The sequence below is a fragment of the Sinocyclocheilus rhinocerous genome, unplaced genomic scaffold (assembly GCF_001515625.1).
Source record: "Sinocyclocheilus rhinocerous isolate Xijiao unplaced genomic scaffold, SAMN03320098_v1.1 scaffold157, whole genome shotgun sequence".
Lineage (NCBI taxonomy): Eukaryota > Metazoa > Chordata > Actinopteri > Cypriniformes > Cyprinidae > Sinocyclocheilus > Sinocyclocheilus rhinocerous.
Genome location: NW_015665038.1, coordinates 1,332,300 through 1,353,953, shown reverse-complemented (window position 1 = coordinate 1,353,953; position 21,654 = coordinate 1,332,300). Strand labels below are relative to the sequence as shown.

Genomic DNA, 21,654 nt, shown 5'->3' with positions numbered 1-21,654 from the left:
ATAATTATATATATATATATATATATATATATATACATACACACACACACACACACACACACACACACACATATCAAAACATTTGGGTAAACTCATCTTTAGTTTAAAATTGTTCTGTCTTCATGAAATAATGCAGTTATTTGCTTGCTTATAAGAATACATTATGTGACAGATGCTAGAAGGAGCATTTCTCAAATCTTTTTTTCTTATTTATTGTTTTCCTGAAAATGTACTTGCTTATGGTTTTAGGAGCTTTCTGGAGGGCAGTGTTTTGGGTAACAGTGCCTTGCTGGGGGCAGAAGAGCTAGACCGCTACTTCCCAGAGAGACGGCTCGGTATCTACGTCGCCACATGGAACATGCAGGGAGAGAAGGTGTGGAACAATACTGTCATTTTGTTTGTTTAAGTGCATAGCAGCAGTAGCATAAGCTTTCACTCTTGGTCTCAGGGTCTTCCATACAACCTAGATGATCTGCTGCTCCCAACCGACACAGACTTTGCACAGGACGTCTATGTCATAGGAGTTCAGGAAGGGTGTCCGGATAGGTAAGATATTCCATTGCTTTTCACAGCTTTTTTATTTTGTCTTCTTCTGATACTCAGCACATTTACTCTTCATGTTTTCCACAGGAGGGAGTGGGAGATCCGCCTGCAGGAAACTCTTGGGCCATATTACGTGATGCTGTATGCAGCAGCCCATGGCGTTCTCTATCTCACTATATTTGTCAGGAGAGATCTCATATGGTTCTGTTCAGGTAAAGCTTGTTTTTTTTTCTTGAAATTAATATGATATATGTTATGCACTACCATTCAAAAGTTTGAGGTCAGTAAGATTTTTTAATGTTTTGAAAGAAGTTTCTTATGCTCATTGAGGCTGCATTTATTTGATCAAAAATACAATAAAACAGCAATGTTGTGAAAGATTACTAAAATTTAAAATAACTGTTTTCTATTTTAATGTATTTTAAAATGTAATTTATTCTTGTGGTGGGAAAGCTGAATTTTCAGCAGTCATTACAGGGCTCCAGACTGCGACTAAAAATATTAATTTTGCGAGTTTTTTCTGAGGTCGCCACTGGCGACTATATATATTTACATGCTATTTCTTAAAAATTTGCATGTAATGCCTTTTTGCCTGATTGTTTTGCGATCGCATCATTTGCTATGTTCACGTATTAAACTGAGACGATGCACATTGCGCATCAAAGTTTTAGTGGAAAAAAGAGTTTCAAACAGTCCTTATCTCTGCTGAACAGCAGCGCTGACGCACCTGTTAAACGCAGCTCAGTTGTGCAGTGCGAGAGAGATCGAAATGACGGAGACGTGCAAGTAAAAGTGTGGGAAAACAGAGTCTATTTCGTGCACAACGTCCATTAATCGCAAAATGCTTTGTTACTTTTTAATAAACAAAGTATCAGCTTTAAAATTATGCCAAATTCGTAACAAAATTCAAATACAGTTTTGCCGCTCTTTAATGCGGCAGGCGTGATCGCTTTAGCGCCTCAGTTCAAGCGACAAGTGAACCCATTATATCTTTCTGTTTACTACTGTAGTACATAATGAACATGAATTAACATCAAAATGTAGCCTATTTTGTAAGAGAGACTACAGTACAACTTACTGAAATGTCTCATGTAAAAGCTCATTCAATGTTTCAAACTGTGGAAAACGTGTAAAGCTTGTAAACATTGCAACATAATTATACATTTACCTCCGAATAACCATTCGGTGTCCATAAGCTCATCAGTCAGCTAGAAAAATAACTATAAAGAAGAGCATTTTGCTATATTTATGTGCTATTGGATGTTAATATTTTTACTTAACCTGTTACATGATTCAACTCCTCCTACAAAATTGCATTTTACTAATGAAGAAAAACAGACTGAATGTGTGAAAGACGTATGACAACACTTATAGCATGCACCGAGGAGGAGCCCAAACTACACTCAGTGGTCAAGTGATGCTTATGGTCCATGACATTGGTACAGATTCTGTGTCATGAACAATTCTTTGTGACTATATATTTCAAGTTGGAAAAGACGTTTAATTCCCACTTTAAGTGAACCTTAGTTCCCAGGTCATCTACAAGATCGATTAAAATGCTGATAAATTCAAGAAAAGATGAGACATAATCACTTGAAAGTATGATTTAAATGTTAAAAAATAATAATAAAATAAATAAAACACGTTTATTCTGTGGCACCTAAAAAAATAATTTGGCACCTAAAATTTTTTCTTATAGGAGCCAATGGCTCCTTACTCGATTTTTTTGTTTGGAGCCCTGCATTACTCCAGTCTTCAGTGTCACATGATCCTTCAGAAATCATTCTATTATGCTGATTTGCTGCTCAAGAAACTTTAGTGTTGTCAGTGTTGAATTATCAATGATATTAGCAGTTCAAAGGAACAGCATTTACCGGTATTTGAAATAGATATTTTGTGACAATATATAGTCTTAACTGTCACTTTTGATGAATGTTTGATTTCTTTAATTTACCTTGCTGAATATAAGTTATTCATTTTTTTTTTTTTTTAATCCTACAGACCCCAAACGTTTGAATAATATAATATCATATAATATAAAGTGGTCTATTTCTGCTGCTACAGAGGTGGAACATGCTACAGTCACAACCAGAATTATTTCTCAGATTAAGACTAAAGGAGCTGTGGGTATCGGCTTCACTTTCTTTGGGACATCCTTCCTCTTTATTACGTCCCATTTCACCTGTAAGTGGAATATTTCATGAAAATCTTAAGAAATCCATGGGCAACCAACCCAGTTATATAAAAGCCATTTAAATGAATGTTTATAATGACTATGGCATTCCATTTATGCCCAACTATAAATAAACCCAACCCAACAATCTTTGTATTTGTTTCAGCTGGAGATTCTAAAGTATATGAGAGGATCTTGGATTACAACAAAATCATGGAAGCTTTGGCACTTCCTAGAAACCTTCCTGATACCAACCCTTACCGCTCCACATGTGAGTGTTTCTGCGTTTGTCATATTTAGAGATTTCATTGTGCATGTATTTTCTTGTTAATGAGCAAATTTCTTTATTTATTCTTTGTTTATTCTCAGCTGATGTCACAACCCGTTTTGATGAAGTCTTCTGGTTTGGAGATTTTAACTTCCGCCTGAATAAAGCCAGAGGAGAGGTGGAGGCCATTCTGAATCAGGGTGTGGGCGCAGATATGAGCCCACTATTACAACATGACCAACTGTTGAAAGAGATGAAAGAAGGCAAGTTAGATGCAGAATTACAGTCCTGTGCAATTTATACAGTATTTATGCTCCTTTCAAGAAAAATTATTAATTCTTTGTACTTTTAACAGGAAGAATCTGTGTTTGTGCATTTATAGGTTCCATTTTTGAAGGGTTTCAGGAAGCAGCTATTCAGTTTCCTCCTACGTACAAGTTTGACATTGGTTGTGACGTCTATGACACCACCACAAAGCAGAGAACACCCTCATATACAGTAAGCTTTTTTGCTAATTGCATGTACATCACTATATACCCTTTAGTACAGTTGTTGATTTTTCCTCATTTGTTGACAGGATCGGATTCTGTATCGAAACAGACAAGCAGATGACATTAAAGTGGTCAAGTATACATCTTGCTCGTCCATTAAGACATCAGATCACCGGCCTGTCATTGGCATGTTTCAGGTCAAACTTCGTCCAGGCAGAGATAAGTAAGCATCTGTTTACGATGATTTTAACACTTGTACTTGTTTCTACTAATTTAGTAGTCATCTAGCAAAGTAGTTGAAGACTATCAAATTAAAATTCTGTCAACATTTACTCACCCTCATGCTGTTCCAAACATCAAGCTTTTCATCAATTTACAAAATATAATGTACTGTTTTGAAGTCTGTTTATGTTTCTTTCATGTAGGTTTGATAAACCACTAAATCAGTGTATTATCCTCCCCAGCATTCCTTTGGGTGCTGGCCAGTTTGACAGGAGCCTGTATCTAGAAGGAATCCGTAGGAGAATCACCAGGGAGCTGAAAGAGAGAGAGGCAGCCATGAAAAACCAGAATAACAGCACGGTTTGCACCATATCCTGATCAGGGACCAGCGTGCGAGAGCCGTAGGGTGCTAAAACGGATCATTTCAGACACCCAAGGTAGTGACTTGGAAAGCTGGACTTTCGAGACCAAAGGATAACTCAGTACTACAGATGTCAAGTGCACAGTCCAGGGACTAAAAGACTTCTGCTGGACGTTTAGCAGCTAGTATTGGAACTATAAAATATTATATAAATCTATAAATTATACTGACCGAAGTAAATGAAGTTAACTGTACTGTACATCCGTTATTCCTAATTCATTTTTTTTATTATTTCATATTCTGGTATTTAACTTGCAAGCCAAAATGGTCTGTTCTGTGTATGGTTTCAAATGATAGTGTTTCATGGCCTTGTTAAACCATTAACTGATACTGTAAACACATACCAGTACCAGGTAGCTGATCCTGCTCATTTTATTGGCTCCTGGGTCTCATTTTTGAAGTTTTACATAATAGTGTGCTAACAGTTGTACTCTTTTATAAAAGGGAACTGTACTGTAGCATCATTACCAGCAAAATGAGGTTGAATTTGTGTTAGCAGCTGTTTTTATTTATGGATTGATAGATCAATGTGGGATCATGTAGAGAGGCTGACCTTGGGTTAAATTGTGTGCAGAATCTTAAGTGAGGAGGCACAGACTATGCTTGTTTACTGTCTTAACATATCTAATTTAATTCAGCTTACTTGATGTCAAGTGTGATATATGTATGGGAGCAGGAACGACCATAGTATTGGTATTGCTTGCGCATGGATCTCAGTGACTGGTGTAATAGTAAATCATGCATTTCAGTTCTATTTGTACTGAAAGTGCCTGCAATCTCTCTCATGACTGCCTCAGTGACTTTCTAATACATTCTGCGGTTTAAAACTGTTATGTTTGTTTACTATGTAAAGTAATATAAAAACTCATACCTGAAGTGTTATGTCTTATGAGTTTGTTTCAGTTACACAGTTTGAACCAAATATGTTTTGGGATTCAAACAAACCAAGGAACCTGTTTCTCAATATTCAAATTGTACATGAAAAAAATAATACAAAGGATCAAACTTTTATTTTTTTTAAGGGAACGTAACATTTTTTGCTCATGACAGATTCAACCATAGTCATCTTAATAGCAATGGAAATATATAACAGTAAACTTGTACTGATGAAGTACAAGGGAATAAATATATTTTTGTAGGTTAATCCAACACAAACGGCTAAACAGACATGAAAAAACAATTCTTGATTAGTGATCGGAGGTTCATGTTAACAGTGATTTAGCAAGAGAAAAGGGGTTATTCATATACACTGTTTTCACTGCTAGGCTAAGTGGTAGATAAGTCTGTGTCATTCTGTTTTTTTTTTTATATATCAAGGTTTGGCCAGTTTTACACAAAAGCACAGCCTATGAATGACAATGCAAAAATGTGAACAAATGGCATAGAAAAATGCACTAATTGAGCCAATTAAGATAGAAATGTGAAATTAGCACATTCATTTATGTTAAACACATGGTGAGTTCAACAAAATCATGCAAAATAATGCATTGGTGTGTAAAACTAAACTCTGTCATCACCCCAGCATTTCAAATTTAAAAGAATTCTCCACCCAAATATGAAAATGGTCATTTACGCACCCTCATGTCATTACATGCTATGTTCCACAGTAGAAAGTCCTACAGTTTTGAAATGACATGAGGGTGAGTAAATAATGACAGACTTTTTGGGTGAACTATCGCTTTAAAGTCACGTTTTAAACACTTTATAGATGAAACGCAACCACAGTCCTAAACATTGCACTTAAATTCCAGTCGAGAATAGTATTTGTTGGGTCAGTCCTCATATTTGCCCCTAGATGGTGCCAGCTGTCTGTCCCCTATCGGAACAGGCGGTATATGCGAGGCAGACGTCCGTCTTTACTAGAGAGAGCGGCCTGAATGTCCTCGTACAAGGGCAGCTCTGATAGATCTCCCAGCGCTGCTACAGCAGGCTTACTACGCAGCATTTTCATTGTAACTCTCTTGATGTCACTGGCTGTAACATTACCTAAAACAAAGAAAAGTGGAGCGAAAAAGAGTCTGTTAATTGATATTTTTTAGCAAACAGACGTCTCCAAGAAAGATCTAGTGAATGGCATGATACTGATATAACATATTCAAGACAAGTAATGCAATTATTAAGTTAAATATGTACAGTCATTACACTCCAGTCTTCAGTGTCACATGAACATTTAGAAATCATTCTAATATGCTGATTTGCTCATTTTTAAACGATTGTGTATTAAGTATTTTGTGAATGTTAAAAACATACATTTACACGCTAAATTATGCTTTCATATAGGCTTTATACTCTGCAGTAGCATCAATACTTACTGATGAGCTCACACAGCTCATGTGGCAGCTTCCTCTTGCCTGTGGCAAGTACTTGTCGACCTACATCTTCAAAGATGACCGGTCGTGACTCCAGGTTCATCATGAGCATGGATTTCAGTTGTGTCTTGGCTCTCTCTAGCTCCATCTGCACAAGTGAGAGATTTCAGGTTATGAACGCAACAAATTCACTATGAGTAACAAACGCAACCTTTTCACAGACTGCGATGACGTGTGATCAGTTATTAACATTGTAAATCTAGAACATTTGTCATTTTTAAAAATGTAATACACATTAAAATTTGACATCTATCTGTGTTCTGAACACTAATCAAGCTCTTGATATCGTTTTCCTCTATTGGAAAGTCATGGAAATCCTATGGTGGATTTCACAGTGTTTCTGCAGGTTTTATAAAGGCTTGAATAGCTCTGCTCGCAACCACTCGAATATAGAAATAACTTTTACCTTTCCTTATGATCACATCTTGCAAAAAAGAGAGGTTCTTGCTCAGTATTTCAGTCTTGTTTTCTAGTGCAAATATCTAAATTAAATGAATTTATGTTTAAAATAAATAAATATCTGCCAGTGGGCTCAGAAAAATCAGCCAAATTCAACAGCAAAACAGGATTTCATGCCCCGTTTGTTCTTGTTTTAATCAAACTTATTTTGCTCAATTTCTTGCATGGTAAATTTACATCAAGTAATTGTAATTTGATTTAAAGACGTTTAGATTGGAAACAAGGCAAAAAGAGTTAGATATGCATGCAACATTTAATGCCATGACTTTATAAATTTCATACTTTTTCCTCAGATTTAAGACCTTTTTAAGGCCTTAATTTGTGGAAGGGCGAATTAAGACTTTTTAAGATCTGCAGAAACCCTTTTTGTATGTTTTGCTTTGGGAGCAAATGGGAACTCAAAAAATGCATGTTGTAGTTTCCATTCATCACTATAGAAGTTGACCCAACTATATGACAACTTCACTTCTGATAACCCCAGAAATGTGACGAGGGTCAGTAACAAAAGGAAGGTCTTACTTCTCCTGCTGTCCCAGCCATCTGAATAAACTCCCTTGTTATGATCTCCACCATTTCTCGCACCTAAAATAAATAAATAAATGGTTTAAAATAATGCAGTGCATGGTAGTCATATTTACAACATAAACCTAACTACAGTACCTGTCTAGGGTCTGCACTTGCATGGATACACAGCAGACCACTATCTTCATAGCTGTGGTGGTACGAAGTAGCATTGTACATCCAGTGATGCCTGTACAAACAACAACAAATTGCTGAAAACTGTTCACTACATTAATTACAGTGGCATTTCGGAGTATGAAGAGATGATGCCACACCTGTTGAGCACATTAAGGTAGAGACGGGTGAACATGCCTTTTCCGGGCCCTCCGGCAGAGAAGGATCCTCCACCTCCCATCATCATATTGAGGACCGCAAAGGGGATGAAGTCATCCTCCTATACATCACAAAAAAAAACAAGACTTGCGTCAGCACATAACCATTTTCAGCAAGTGTGAAATTGAACTGATTTGACTGACTGATATGTGTAACAAACCAAAAAGGAGCAGCTCTCCAGCCCAATCATGATGTGCGTTAGTTCAGGGATGGGTGTCGGACCCAAACTCACATCTGACATGTCCTTCACCATCTGACATGAGACAAGCAGCTTAGCTGAAGTCATTTAGGAATCTACCAAATGATTAGGGCTTGGTAAGAAATATCGATATCTCGATTTTAATCGATTCTCATTTTTACAGAATGATATCGACTCTTAAATCCTCTTAAAAGAATCGATTAGTCTAGCCCAGGGCTGTCCAAACTCGGTCCTGGAGGGCCGGTGTCCTGCAGAGTTTAGCTCCAACTTGCCTCAACACACCTGCCTTTAAGTTTCTAGTATGCCTAGTAAGAGCTTGATTAGCTGGTTCAGGTGTGTTTAATTGGGGTTGGAGCTAAACTCTTCAGGACACCGGCCCTCCAGGACCGAGTTTGGGCAGCCCTGGTCTAGCCTGTTTTCAATTAATGGACGGAATGTTGAAGGGCACTTCCCATCCAATAAATCGCAATAAGCATTTTGCTTTGGTACTTTTAATATGAAACAAAGTCTCAGATTTCAAATTCTGCATTGTATTGCAGTATTCAAACAATAAATGTAATTTTGGCGCTGTTTAATGTGGAGTGACAGATCGCTGTAGCGCCTCGATCAACAGATGTGAACTGATCATCTCCTCCACATTAATACCAGTTTCAGCACAAAATAAACATGACTAAACATCCGAAGGTAAGTTAAAAGAAAGTACAACTTTACAATCCATATCCTGTCTCATGTAATCGCTCAATCAGTGTTTCCTCCGCGCAAAGACGCCAATATAACGGCTTATAAACAATGTGTCACGTAACGTCACATTTACCTCAGAAAAACATATGTGGTGACCATAAACTCATTAATCAGAAATAAACTGTAGAGAGGGGCATTTTGCTAAATATATGCACCATATAACATATTCATTATAATTTTTACTGTTCTTCAATGTTTAATTTATGTTTGAATAAATCCATCAAGTTTTTATGACAGCCACCATTTAAATGTTTTTTTTTTTTCAAAAAGAAGTAGGTAGAAGTATTATTATGCAATTGTAACTATTATTTTAAAAACTTAATTAAGTGTAATTTTAGCAGTTGTATATTAGCCTACAACTCAATTTTAACCTTTTAATATTATAGTAATGTAGTACCAACTGACTCTCATGTATATTTTACAGCTTTAGTTGATAGATTTATTTTCCTTGAGAAAATTTGGCACGTACTATAGCTGATATTTATCCAAAATAATCGATATTGAATCGAATCGAATCGCAAGCTTGTGAATGAGAATCGAATCGTAAAATTTGTGTCAAAACCCAGCCCTACAAATGATGTTTGCTGGTCTTATAAATTCGCTCACCTTAACAATGCCACCCGTGTATTGTGCTACAGACTTGTCGACGTTGGCAGGTGTGCTCGTGCTCCATACTGGTTTAACATTTAGGAGATACTTCCTGGCACACTGAACAAGCTGCTCGTGTTCAATCCCAACCCCAGCCAGCACCATGCGCTGCGGACAGTAATAGCTCTGTAGGTACTTATGAAGCAGCTTCCTGTCGATCTTCTCAACATTTTCAGGAGGGCAGAAGCGAGGCAGGCCCACCGTGTTGCCCCTGTATGCGGCCTAAATATCGAAGAGACCATCAAATAAGACTTAGAAGCTCATTTCAATAACCTACAGCAAAGTATAAAGTCATACTCACAGCATGAATCATTTCTGTTAGTAAAGGCTCCGGGTCAGGTCTCATGTTCAGATCCTCCAACTCAAACCGAACAGCCATTCTGGTCATCTCAATCTCCTCATCTGAAGACATAAGTTACATACAATACCAGTCAAAAATATAATCATTTTGTAAAGTTTTTTGAAGACTCTTATGCTAACCAAGGCAGCATTTGATTAAAAATATATAATTAAAATGTTATTTATTCCTGTTATGTCAAAGCTGAATTTTCAGCAGCCATTACTCCAGTCTTCAGTGTCACATGATCCTTCAGAAATCATTCTAATATGATTTGCTGCTCAGTTATTATTGGTACTCCGTTAATAATAATGGTTCTTATTATTATCATGGTCATTTATCATGGTCACTTATTATTATGTTGAATAACACTTGTGCTGCTTAATATTTTTTATGAAAACTGATATTTTTTCAGCATTCTTTGATTAATAGAACGTTGAGTAAACAGAACAGCATTTATTTGAAATAGAAATCTTTTGTAACATTATAAAAGTCTTTACTCTCACTTTTGATCATTTTAATGAGTCCTTGCTGAAGTATTAACTTCAACTTTTTTCTCTCTCTCACTTACCCCAAACTTTTGAATAGTAGCATATCATGGTTTCCACAAATATATTATACAGCAGCAAAACTGCTTTTAACACTGATAATAACAAACATTTCTTAAGCATCATACATTACAATTTTAATTATTCAAAAATTTTGACCTGTCATATATCTTTAACTGTTTCAAAGATTCATTAAAGATTCAATGAATCAGTTGTGTTTCAGATGCTCACCTAATAAACGGGGCTGTAGAACCGCATCTGACAGAAGGTTCACTACAGTATCCAGACCCTTCACTTCAGCTGAAACCGCATACATTGTTGTGTCCCTGTAAATGACAGAAATAAATAAATAAACGAGGTAAACAGAAAAGAATAAATAAAAAAGAAAATAAAAGTCTCAGACCTGGATGTTTGGCAGTCACATATGCCTCCATGCTTCTCAAGTGTTAGAAGAATCTCATCTTTACTTTCAAACTGGGCTGTGGACTTAAATCGAAGAACCAATCAGACTCAGATTAGTTTAGTGCATTTAAATCAGAAAAACTGTGTCAGTAGAAAAAAAAAAGTAGAACAATTCATGCAATCCAACTCATGAACATTAACAGACTTACAGAAAAGGAAAGCTTTTCCAAAAAGTGTGCAATTCCGCTGGGATATTTTGCTTCATGACGTGAGCCTGAGTTTACTAGAACTAAAAACAAGCAGATTAAATAAAACCCTCAGTATCTGGTTCAGCTCATTTGAATCAAACACAGTACATGCTACGCTTTGTACTCACTTCCAACTGTACAGAATTGACCAAATTTGTTCCGAGATGCAACTTTGAGTCCGTTTTCTAAGGTGGTGATTTTAGTCTCGTATTTCTCATGGCCGTCCACAGAGGCAAAGACAGGCTTGGGGATCCCGGGCAGCGGTGTGGACAGGGACACACTGGGATACGCACTGCTGTACTGCCTACAGACTGCGATGCCAAACCTGCAGTAATCATACACTGACTGTACTGCCTGCTTCTACAGGTATCTCAACATTAAACACACGACAACACAGTTAAACCATAAGCAATAATAATAACATATCCACACTGGCGATTGTAATATTTGCTGTCAATACAGGGAAAGCACGCGAGATTTTGAAGTTTCTCACATGTGCATTATCGCTATAACAAACGATTTGACAAAGTAGACAGAGAATATATAATATATTACTTTATAAAGTCAGCGCAAACATGCGGCTACGGCTGTACACATGTAACGCACTTCCTTTCGATACGTGAATAATTATGACATTAACGTTAGATCAAACCTCTGCGCTCGGCTCCAGCCCATTAATCTTGACATGTGAGCAGCCATGTTGGATTCTGAGCATGAGCGTTGCCCGGAAATGATTATTAAACACTTCCTATTCTATGTTGCCATGATCGAAGGTTGTGGCAAAAAACCCGGAAGCTAACAATAAATTTAATTTTCTACCTATTAGATTGTGTTTTATTAACGTCTACACCTACCCCAACCCTAAACCTACCCCTTACAATAATACAAAAATAGTAATTATTGTTGTACAGTGTGAGAAAAAATACGCTATATTGATGTGCGCATGCCCAGTATGCAGTATGCCATCTAGCCTTAAAGGGGTCCTATTATGCTTTTTCACTTTTTCAACTTTAGTTAGTCTGTAATGTTGCTGTTTGAGCATAAAAAAGATCTGCAAAGTTACAAAGCTCAAAGTCCACTTCAAAAGGAGATATTTTATTTAACCGATATCACTCTTCACTTTTCACATATTTTCCGGGATTTGTGATATCACAAATATCGACGAATGGGACGAGACCTGGTTGAGCTGCACTAGAGAAGGCAACAAGTGTTATCACTATGTCGGAGACACGCTAGCAGACGAACTTAGAGTGGTTACAATCATCCGTGTTTAAATCGCGATCAAATTGATTTGATATTGACGCAATATTTACACTGAAGCTTGTAGTAAGCTATGTGAAATGACACATGAAGAACTATGGTAAGACACCCCCAAAACAAAATCAAGACTTTGTAAAATAGCATAATAGGCCCCCTTTAACCATGATCGAATGAATGAATAAATAAATACATTTATCTAAAGTCTGTTCGAATAGACGGGATATGTAAATATCGAGGATAGATTTAGAAATATATATATATATATATATATATATATATAACAATAAATTGAGTTTAAATTTATAATTTAAAAATTAAATAAAAGAGTTTATATTTCCACAGAGTCTGCTGTGAATCATGATAGAGACAAGTTGCATGCCTGGAATGAATGGATTAAGACTGGTAATATGAAAAGCTTTCGCACGTTATGTTGCCATGTGTGTTTGCTACTGTTTTCTGATATAATATATAATGAATCAGTGCAGTATATGATTGAACATGAGCTTAATCGAGTTGGCTTACAGCAACTTGAGTCCATGTATGAAAGTATTGTCTGTGAATGGTGTGTCAAAGCAGACTGGTACCCTCTGTTACAAACGGGGGAACAAAGCACCACTTTAATTTACAGCCCGCAACTGTTGTATTTACCCTGTAACTACATGGAACAAGGGGGGAACAAAGCACCACTTTAATTTACAGCCCGCAAATGTTGTATTTACCCTGTAACTACGTGGAACAAGGGGGGAACAAAGCACCACTTTTAATTTACTGCCCGCAAATGTTGTATTTACCCTGTAACTACATGGAACAAGGGGGGAACAAAGCACCACTTTAATTTACAGCCCCGCAAATGTTGTATTTACCCTGTAACTACATGCAACAAATTATATATATATATATATATAACAATAAATTGAGTTTAAATTTATAATTTAAAAATTAAATAAAAGAGTTTATATTTCCACAGAGTCTGCTGTGAATCATGATAGAGACAAGTTGCATGCCTGGAATGAATGGATTAAGACTGGTAATATGAAAAGCTTTCGCACGTTATGTTGCCATGTGTGTTTGCTACTGTTTTCTGATATAATATATAATGAATCAGTGCAGTATATGATTGAACATGAGCTTAATCGAGTTGGCTTACAGCAACTTGAGTCCATGTATGAAAGTATTGTCTGTGAATGGTGTGTCAAAGCAGACTGGTACCCTCTGTTACAAACTGAGATACTGTGTGGTGTTTTTCAGGTATCAGCACAGAGACTCTTCTCATGTTAGAACAAGCTTTCTGCTTACCAGATCTTCATGCCAATGCTGATTTATATTTCCTAGAAGAAAATTCGGTAACGACAGCTGGAAAGAGGTAAGCTTGTTTTAAGCTGCATTGAACCTTGATGGTATATCATGCAAAGTTATTTGGTGATAGTGGTGTTGAGAAGTTGCTGGTGTGAAGTTGCTGAAATCGACGAATAAGCTTTCATAAGGTAAGTAGATTTGTGAATTATAAATCATAGCAGAAACCCATTAACTAATTTCCCTAGATGTCCAGTTTTGTTGTTCTGTAATCTGCATCATGTCCATCCTTTAATAATAGAATGTGTACCCCATAGTTAAAAAATACCTATACGCCTATAATAAAATACCAATATAAAATTATAAAAATTATATATCGTCTTTCTAAATCATTCCCTTTAACTTTAAACCGCATAAACACATTTCATTACACCAAATACACCAAATAATGTTCTTTTTAGCAGCATCATATGACCGCTTTAAGCTGCGTTGAACCTTGATGGTATATCATGCAAAGTTATTTGGTGATAGTGGTGTTGGGAAGTTGCTGAAATCGATGAATAGGCTTTCATAAGGTAAGTAGACTTGTGAATTATAAATCATAGCAGAAACTCATTAACTCATTTCACTAGATGTCCAGTTTTGTTGTTCAGTATTCTCCATCATGTCCATCCTTTAATAATAGAATGTGTACCCCATGGTTAAAAAATACCTATACGCCTATAATAAAATACCAATATAAAATTATAAAAAGTATATATCGTCTTTCTAAATAATTCCCAAACATAAGATTGTTGTTTAGGCCATCCATATCACGTAATATTAGAATAAGCACCTCTTAGTTTCAAAATACGGTATAAATGATTTGTAATTTTACAGGTTGTTACCCCTTTATTCCCCACACTTCACATATTATTCCCTAATACCTACACAGAGGTACTGAATAGGTACACTATAATTACAAAAAAGTTACGCTGTAACTTCAGTTTACTTACGCAGTTCTTTGCAGGTTGCATATCTGGTTGTTACCCCCTTATTACCTAAACGTAACACATTGTTCCCTTATGCCTACACGTATGTTCTTTACAGGCACACTATAATTACAGAAACGTACACCGTAAATTCAGTATACTTACATAGTTCTTTGCGGGTTGTAATCTAAAGCATTACCGAAAATTCTTCTTGTTCTGTCAAGTCTCATTTGGATTGGGATTCTTCTCATGTAAATATGGTCATAATATTCTAACCTACCCTTCTTTTCTAACCTTTTTGTTGAATCCTTATATTAATCAGAAAAGGTCATGCTAATTAAAACAGAATTTGTAAATATTAATGGTAATAGTAAGATTGCTAACATTAGTTAACTACATTAGTTAACACAAACAGCACTTCTACAGCATATATTAATCTTAGTAAAATTTTTAACATTTACTAATTCATTTTTTAAATCATAAGTTGTATTTGTTAACATTAATTAATGCAAATAAAGAACAGTGTATTTTATTAATAGTACTCATGTTCGCTAATGTATTACCTAATGTTATCATATGAGATCTTATTGTAAGGTGTTACTATATCAGAATCAGAATCAGATATCAGAATCAGAAAGAGCTTTATTGCCAAGTATGTTTGCACATACAAGGAATTTGTTATAGTGTCACAAGCTTCCAGTACACGGAGACAACAACAACACACAGATAATAAAAATAAGATGTGAATAAAATACACATGCTTAACAACTACGGAGCCCTGGAAGTCACCTGTAGGAGAAAAAAAAAAAATCCGTCCCCTCAGTTTATAAACCGTACTCACGAATTCTTAAACTGTTCCCTCGGTTTAACAAATCGTGCCCACGGATTAATAAACCGTACCCACGAATTTCCAATCCGTGCGCTCAGATTTTGTAAACCGTACCTTCGATTTTTTAATCCGTACCCACAAATTCATAATCCGTGCGCACGCTTTCGCAATCCGGTCCCTCGGGTTTGTAAACTGTACTCACGGATTCATGCCGTAAAGCTCCTAAGGTAGCCTACATGTTAACAAATCATATTGTGTATTGTTTTATTGCATATTATTATGTGAAATAGGCCTACAGCAAATAGTCTTAAGTGATTATCTATCAATTGTAACGGTACGAGGTGGAATACAACGATTTAATAAGAAAGATGTGCATCAAAATCTTTGTGATAATCTTAGCACTTGATTATTATTGTATAATAAACCTGGCATTGTGACTGACTTTGGAGTCATTTGTTCCTCTTTTGTAAGTCGTGCTGGATAAAAGCTTCTTCTAAATGCATATGTAACCTAAATGTATAATAATAATAATAATAATAATAGCTATTATTATTATTTTAATTTATAGGCTAAATAAATGAGTGCACTTAAGACAGTAAAATGTTTGTCATAAAATAATTAATGAATGCTTTATTTTTAAATAACCTTTTACAGTTTTGGAACTGTGTTTGTGTACTATTCATTCTTAACATATTTCATTCATTCATTCACAGACGTATTTAGGTGATTTTATTATACTAAGCCTTTCCCCCCAGAGTTAGATGTTAAAGTTATTAATAAATAACTAGGCCTATTATAACATTGCATTCAGTTAGAGAGCAAAGGAATGACAACATAACCGGTACATTATTGGTTTTGTATTGCTTTTTACCTTATTCTCTCGAAACTCTATCGTTTTTTAATTTTTTTTTTAGAAAATTCAGGACATTTTCTATTCTTCTTTTTAGCGTTTATTTTAGGCTATAAAACACAGGCGGCGGTGTTTTATCCTATTGGTGATTAATATAAAATAAACGCTAAAAAGAAGACTATTTGTGAGAGCGGATCATGGTCTCATTCATAGGCTACTATGAAAAATAATGTTTAATAAACACAATACTATGCATCCCGCACCGTGGTTGAATCTGCCGGTGGGGGCGGGGCCACAAATCCATGAGTTTACAAACCCGAGGGAACGGATTGCGAAAGCGTGCGCACGGATTATGAATTTGTCGGTACGGATTCAAAATCCGAAGATACGGTTTACAAAATCTGAGTGCACGGATTGGAAATTCGTGGGTACGGTTTATTAATCCGTGGGCACGATTTGTTAAACCGAGGGAACAGTTTAAGAATTCGTGAGTACGGTTTATAAACTGAGGGGACGGATTGCAAAACCGTCGCCACGGATTGTTGGGGATGATGGTGGAGCATTTGAAGCAGGCAGGGACTTCGCATAGCTCCAGTGATCTGTTGAAGATCTGTGAGAAGATGGGGGCCAGCTGGTCAGCGCAGGTTTTCAGACAGGCTGGTGTCACACCGTCTGGGCCTGGTGCTTTTCTTCTCTTGTTCTTTCTGAAGACCTGGCGCACATCATCCTCACTGATCTGAAACGTAGGAGTGGGGGAGAGGGGGGTTGCAGGAGGTGTTGATGGTTGTGATATAAGCAAATAAATAATGCTTTCACATTTTATATAATCATTTCAATTAAATAGCAACTTCATTGATTAGTCAGCTGACTTACACTTATTTTGATAACAACATTTTACAGTGGGTTGTCTATTTAGGTCACAGAACTCTGAGAAACAATCACTTGCCTGCTGGATTAATAAAACTCGAGTGAAGCATGTACAATGAGTGCAAATAAAAAAGAGGTTCACTGAGACGCCTGCTAACACAATGCTTTACATTTGGTGCTCAAGAAATGTTTCTTATTATTATCAATACTGAAAACAGTTGTGCTGCTTCATATTTTTGTGGAAACTGTGATCCACTATAACATTCATAAGTTTGGAGTAAGATTTGTTTTTTTAAGTTTATTTTGAAATTTCTGGAAAAAAAACTTTCTGGGGAAAAATGGTTTCCACAAAAATATGAACTGGATGCTTCAACTGTTTTCAGCATTGATAATAATAAGATATAAGAAATGGTTCTTGAGCAGCAAATATAAAGCATTGTTTGAGCAGGCATCTTATTCAGATCAAATCTGCATATTAGAATATCTGAAGAATTAAAATGGTAAAATATATTAAAAATAAGAAACAGTTATTTGAAATTGTAATGATGTTTCACTATTTACTGTTTCTTTTATTATCAAATAAATGCAGCCTTGGTAAGCAATTATAATTATTTAACACAACACTTTGAATCTGTTACTGTAGCTGTTATAATGAAGACAAACGTGATGAATTTGTTTTCTTGTCATTTTTAGTTGATTTGTTGGACAGAATGAATTTCAGATGCTCAATAACAGGTCTTTCTGATTGAAAATGTAAGTAAAGAATTAAACCACAGCTTGTGGCCTCAACAAAGATGTTTTCTCTGTCGATTCTGTTTCAGCACACGAAGAGGTCGCTTCTCGCTGATAATTACTGTAGCAACATGAAATGATTCGGAGCCATTCGCAGACTTTGGGTGTTTGATGTTCTACTGCAAATATCACATTAGCCAAAAGAATTGGCCTTTGTTCAGTTAATTAAAATCACCCTCTTGCATAGATTAAAAATTAGGCTATTTGTACTTTAATTTACATCTGATTGTGCTGAATTGATAAAAGAAATGAAGTTGATTTACATTTGCAAAGACTTGCTACATTTTGCCCCAAAACCACTAACTTTCTTATTATATTCCTAAAATCTTATCAAAACATGTACTGTAATTCTACGAAAATACTAATATTATTAAAATGGTATATTGTAAAATCTGTACTATTGTTTCTGCTGTCTGACTCATTATGGTTTACATTTCAGCTTTTGCATTTAAGATCAGATTATTTATTATAACAATCTGATCTTAAAGAAATGTATCCATTTATTACTGGATGGAACATGTTGTCCTTCAGCATTTTTTCCCTCTTTCTGATTTTTGAACCAGTTCTAAACACACAGTATATTTGGAATGGAAAATTAAATCAGCTAATTTTGAATCAGGTCATTTGAAAGTATATCAAAAATATCACAAAATTAATTAAACACATGCAATACAAAACGTGTGTAATATTAAAAACCACTATCTTTTATATAAGTGATAGGTATTTTAGTACTTTAAACAGGGCCTATGCTATAATATAATTAATCACATGCAGCCAAACACACATACAGGTGTGAAATTATTTATGCCCATGTGTACAACAAACGCTATTAGACTTGTGGACACCTTTTATGAATAACCATTACGGGGGAATTGGAACACAATTGTTCTCATTTTTCCTCAAACTGCATGTTTTAGGTTTTTATTTGTGGCCTCATTCATTTTGCTCAACACATGCAGAGTGGTGCTTTAGTCCTCTCATATTGTTCGTAGCGGTGGAGGGGTGGTGCTCTGCCACAGAGCCCATCTGTGTGCTGTATGTGTGTCTGCTGCTCCATCATTAGATCAAACCTGTTGCTTTGATAAAGCAGAAGACACACAGTGACAAGCGCTCTCTGACAGAGATGCTGCACTGCATGAGGCTTAACACTTCTGCTCTTCATGGGTAAGTGCAGTATTTTTGCAATTGTTACAATAATGATATATGCTAATTGCATAGTTAATGCAAAATAGTTACATTCATTTATTTTACATTTTGTATAATGGTGTATACAAGCATAAATACACTAATTTTCAATTAATCAATTCATATCAAGTCTTCTCTTGGTACTGTAAATGTAATGATTTTTCATGTAGATGACAAATGTTGACATGCAGATGCAGTATACACAACACAGTAACACAGAATATACAATCAACACAATTATGTATATACAATAGTATACAACAGTTTTTATTTTTACCTTGACAGTGAACTCTAACTGTTTACAGCTACACTGTAAAAACATTTTTTTTTCAAATTTTTCCAAGATTATGGGAGTACGTCTTGCTCGAAAATAATTGAAAATTGATTTAAAGTAAATTCTAGGTCTTTTTTTCAGTGTATAGACTATGAAAAGGATATTAATCTTTGTTTAGATTGAATATCAATCAAACTGGTTAAAATGCTGAAAAATTCTGTCCTATGAAAAATGTTCAATATCCTTTGAGAAATAATTTTACTCACCATTTACTGTCTGTCCGCCTGGTAAGAAAAATTAAATAATAATAATAATTTCAAAATATTCATAGATTAATAGTGTCAAACAGCAGTCATAATCAATAGAATGAGCATTCAGTATATATGAGCAAATCTTTAAAATCAGCAGTTAGCTGCTCAAATTGCAAACAAACAAACAAATAAATAAATAAATAAATGTAGAGATTGTTTTTATTATTCCAGCTGGATACTTTTCTATATTTTCATTTTTGAGAATGACTGCAGGTGGATTCTGAATTCAACTAAAAGTATATGTTATCAGTCATTAAAACTAAACTGTAATTCATAGCTTTACATAAATAGGTAAACTATGAAATGTTATTCTAAAGTTTTCTCTTTACTTTTCCCCCACATATCCTCATATGTGACCCTGGACCACAAAACCAGCAATTGAGAATAAATAAGCTTTCCATTGATGTATGGTTTGTTAGGATAGGACAATATTTGGCCGAGATACAACTATTTGAAAATCTGGAATCTGAGGGTGCAAAAAAATCAAAATACTGAGAAAATTGCCTTTAAAGTTGTCCAAATGAAGTTCTTAGCAATGCATATTACTAATCAAAAATTAAGTTTGAATATATTTACAGTAGGAAATTTACAAAATATCTTCATGGAACATGATCTTTACTTAATATCCTAATGATTTTTGGCATAAAAGACAAATCAATAATTTTGACCCATACAATGTATTTTTGGCTATTGCTACAAATATACCCCAGCGACTTAAGACTGGTTTTGTGCTCCAGGGTCACATATGACTAATGCCAGACAAATGAAATTCCTTCTCTGGAGTGCTTAGAATGTATTTGTAAGAGGATCAAATATTCAATACTTTAATGAATTGCTAAACTGCTTCTTCATTTAATGGGTTGTTGTTTGGCTAAAGAAAACACGCTCCTGGCATTAGATCCCATTAGCTCACCCACCTGCTGTCTATGGGCCATGCCAGATGAGTCATAAGGCTGAAGCGCTCATTCATGGGATTTCTGTTTGCCCCTGAGTACTCACCTGCTCTCCCAATACTCTGTCATAATAGACTGGACGGTCTAAAAATGTAAAAATTTAATTATAATAACGATAACACATTATACGTAAGCAGAGAAAGAGGACTTCTATGGCATGTAAAGCATACATCTAAAAATAACTAATTAAAAATACTCTTCCTCCCAATTGTTTTCTTAATCTTCCTACAAATAAATAAATAAATGAATAAACACATAAAAAAAATTAAAAAATGAACATATGAATTTATATACATAAAACATGACCCACAAATTTACCTGACATTAGTCTTTAAAACAGATACATTTCCACTCTAAAGAAATCAGAGGTGGTCATAGAATATTATATGTGATATTTAATATGATTATCTCTTATTATCTCTACCTATTTTATCAAAATATTTCATTACATTATCATTCACTCCCCCTAAAACTTCTCAGACCATAACTTAAATTATAATAACTATTATAATAATTATAAATTATAATAAATATTTAACACATTATCTGTGAATACGAAACCCATATTGAGTAATATTTTTGTGAAAAAATGGAAGGACCGGAAGACTGCACTTAGAACAGATGCAAACCTCTAAACATGTTCCAAATTCCCACTGATTTTTCTACAAATGTTCACTATGCACCTTCATGCAGTTTAAATGCTAATAAGCTTCTAAAGTCAAATTATGGATATCTTCCTTCACGCTGAACTCATCTACTGAGGCCTGTAGAGAAATAAGCATATTTACAGCATCATAGCATCACCATGTACTAGCCATATTAGGGAAACAATCAACTAAGACCGCCCTACATGGACACAGTGGCAATGAAAGCTTATGTGATCAAGTACAAACCTTTCCTTACAAGCTTTCTAACTGATCCTCTAAGTACAAAGCGTCCCTGCTCTTTTCATGTTACGATCAGTAAATGGAGGGTTTGCTGCTGTGTGGTGTAAAGTGGCCAGTCTATTAAAGAGAGTAAAGAGGTCTGTAGTATACAAAGGCTGGCTGTGATGATAATAGTGATAATGAAACACAACCAAAATAGGAATATGCAGTGAGAAAGAG

General features: G+C 35.3%; 2 protein-coding genes across 5 annotated transcripts in view; one reads left to right on the top strand and one right to left on the bottom strand.

The window, feature by feature from the left end:
* The window catches only part of LOC107731045 (72 kDa inositol polyphosphate 5-phosphatase-like), an 8,960-nt gene extending 3,888 nt beyond the window's left edge, over positions 1 to 5,072 (top strand). For all 4 annotated transcript variants that reach the window (XM_016542024.1, XM_016542022.1, XM_016542021.1 and 1 more), the window contains 9 exons: positions 250 to 373; positions 449 to 546; positions 631 to 755; positions 2,608 to 2,727; positions 2,883 to 2,987; positions 3,086 to 3,247; positions 3,367 to 3,482; positions 3,562 to 3,698; positions 3,940 to 5,072. In XM_016542024.1, coding sequence (XP_016397510.1) covers positions 250 to 373; positions 449 to 546; positions 631 to 755; positions 2,608 to 2,727; positions 2,883 to 2,987; positions 3,086 to 3,247; positions 3,367 to 3,482; positions 3,562 to 3,698; positions 3,940 to 4,075 — 1,123 coding nt within the window. In that variant the 3' untranslated portion in view covers positions 4,076 to 5,072. The remainder of the gene's footprint in view (positions 1 to 249; positions 374 to 448; positions 547 to 630; positions 756 to 2,607; positions 2,728 to 2,882; positions 2,988 to 3,085; positions 3,248 to 3,366; positions 3,483 to 3,561; positions 3,699 to 3,939) is intronic.
* A 664-nt stretch (positions 5,073 to 5,736) lies between these two features.
* On the bottom strand, positions 5,737 to 11,693 carry pmpca (peptidase, mitochondrial processing subunit alpha). Its single transcript, XM_016542026.1, has 13 exons — positions 11,616 to 11,693; positions 11,092 to 11,288; positions 10,925 to 11,004; positions 10,717 to 10,799; positions 10,545 to 10,639; positions 9,730 to 9,830; positions 9,387 to 9,650; positions 8,001 to 8,093; positions 7,783 to 7,901; positions 7,607 to 7,697; positions 7,466 to 7,528; positions 6,431 to 6,575; positions 5,737 to 6,104 (listed from the first exon to the last, which is right to left on the bottom strand). The coding sequence occupies exons 1-13, from the start codon at positions 11,660 to 11,662 to the stop codon at positions 5,935 to 5,937; spliced, it is 1,548 nt and encodes a 515-aa protein (XP_016397512.1). The 5' UTR covers positions 11,663 to 11,693; the 3' UTR covers positions 5,737 to 5,934.
* Positions 11,694 to 21,654: the final 9,961 nt, after the last annotated feature.

Bases quoted from the DNA above. Each gene is read 5' to 3' on its own strand.
- pmpca (XM_016542026.1), bottom strand. From the start codon at position 11,662: ATGGCTGCTCACATGTCAAGATTAATGGGCTGGAGCCGAGCGCAGAG. The intron at 10,640-10,716 runs GTCTGAGACTTT...TGTCATTTACAG, and splicing joins TGTGACTGCCAAACATCCAG to GGACACAACAATGTATGCGG. The intron at 9,831-10,544 runs GTGAGCATCTGA...TTATGTCTTCAG, and splicing joins TCTACAGCCCCGTTTATTAG to ATGAGGAGATTGAGATGACC.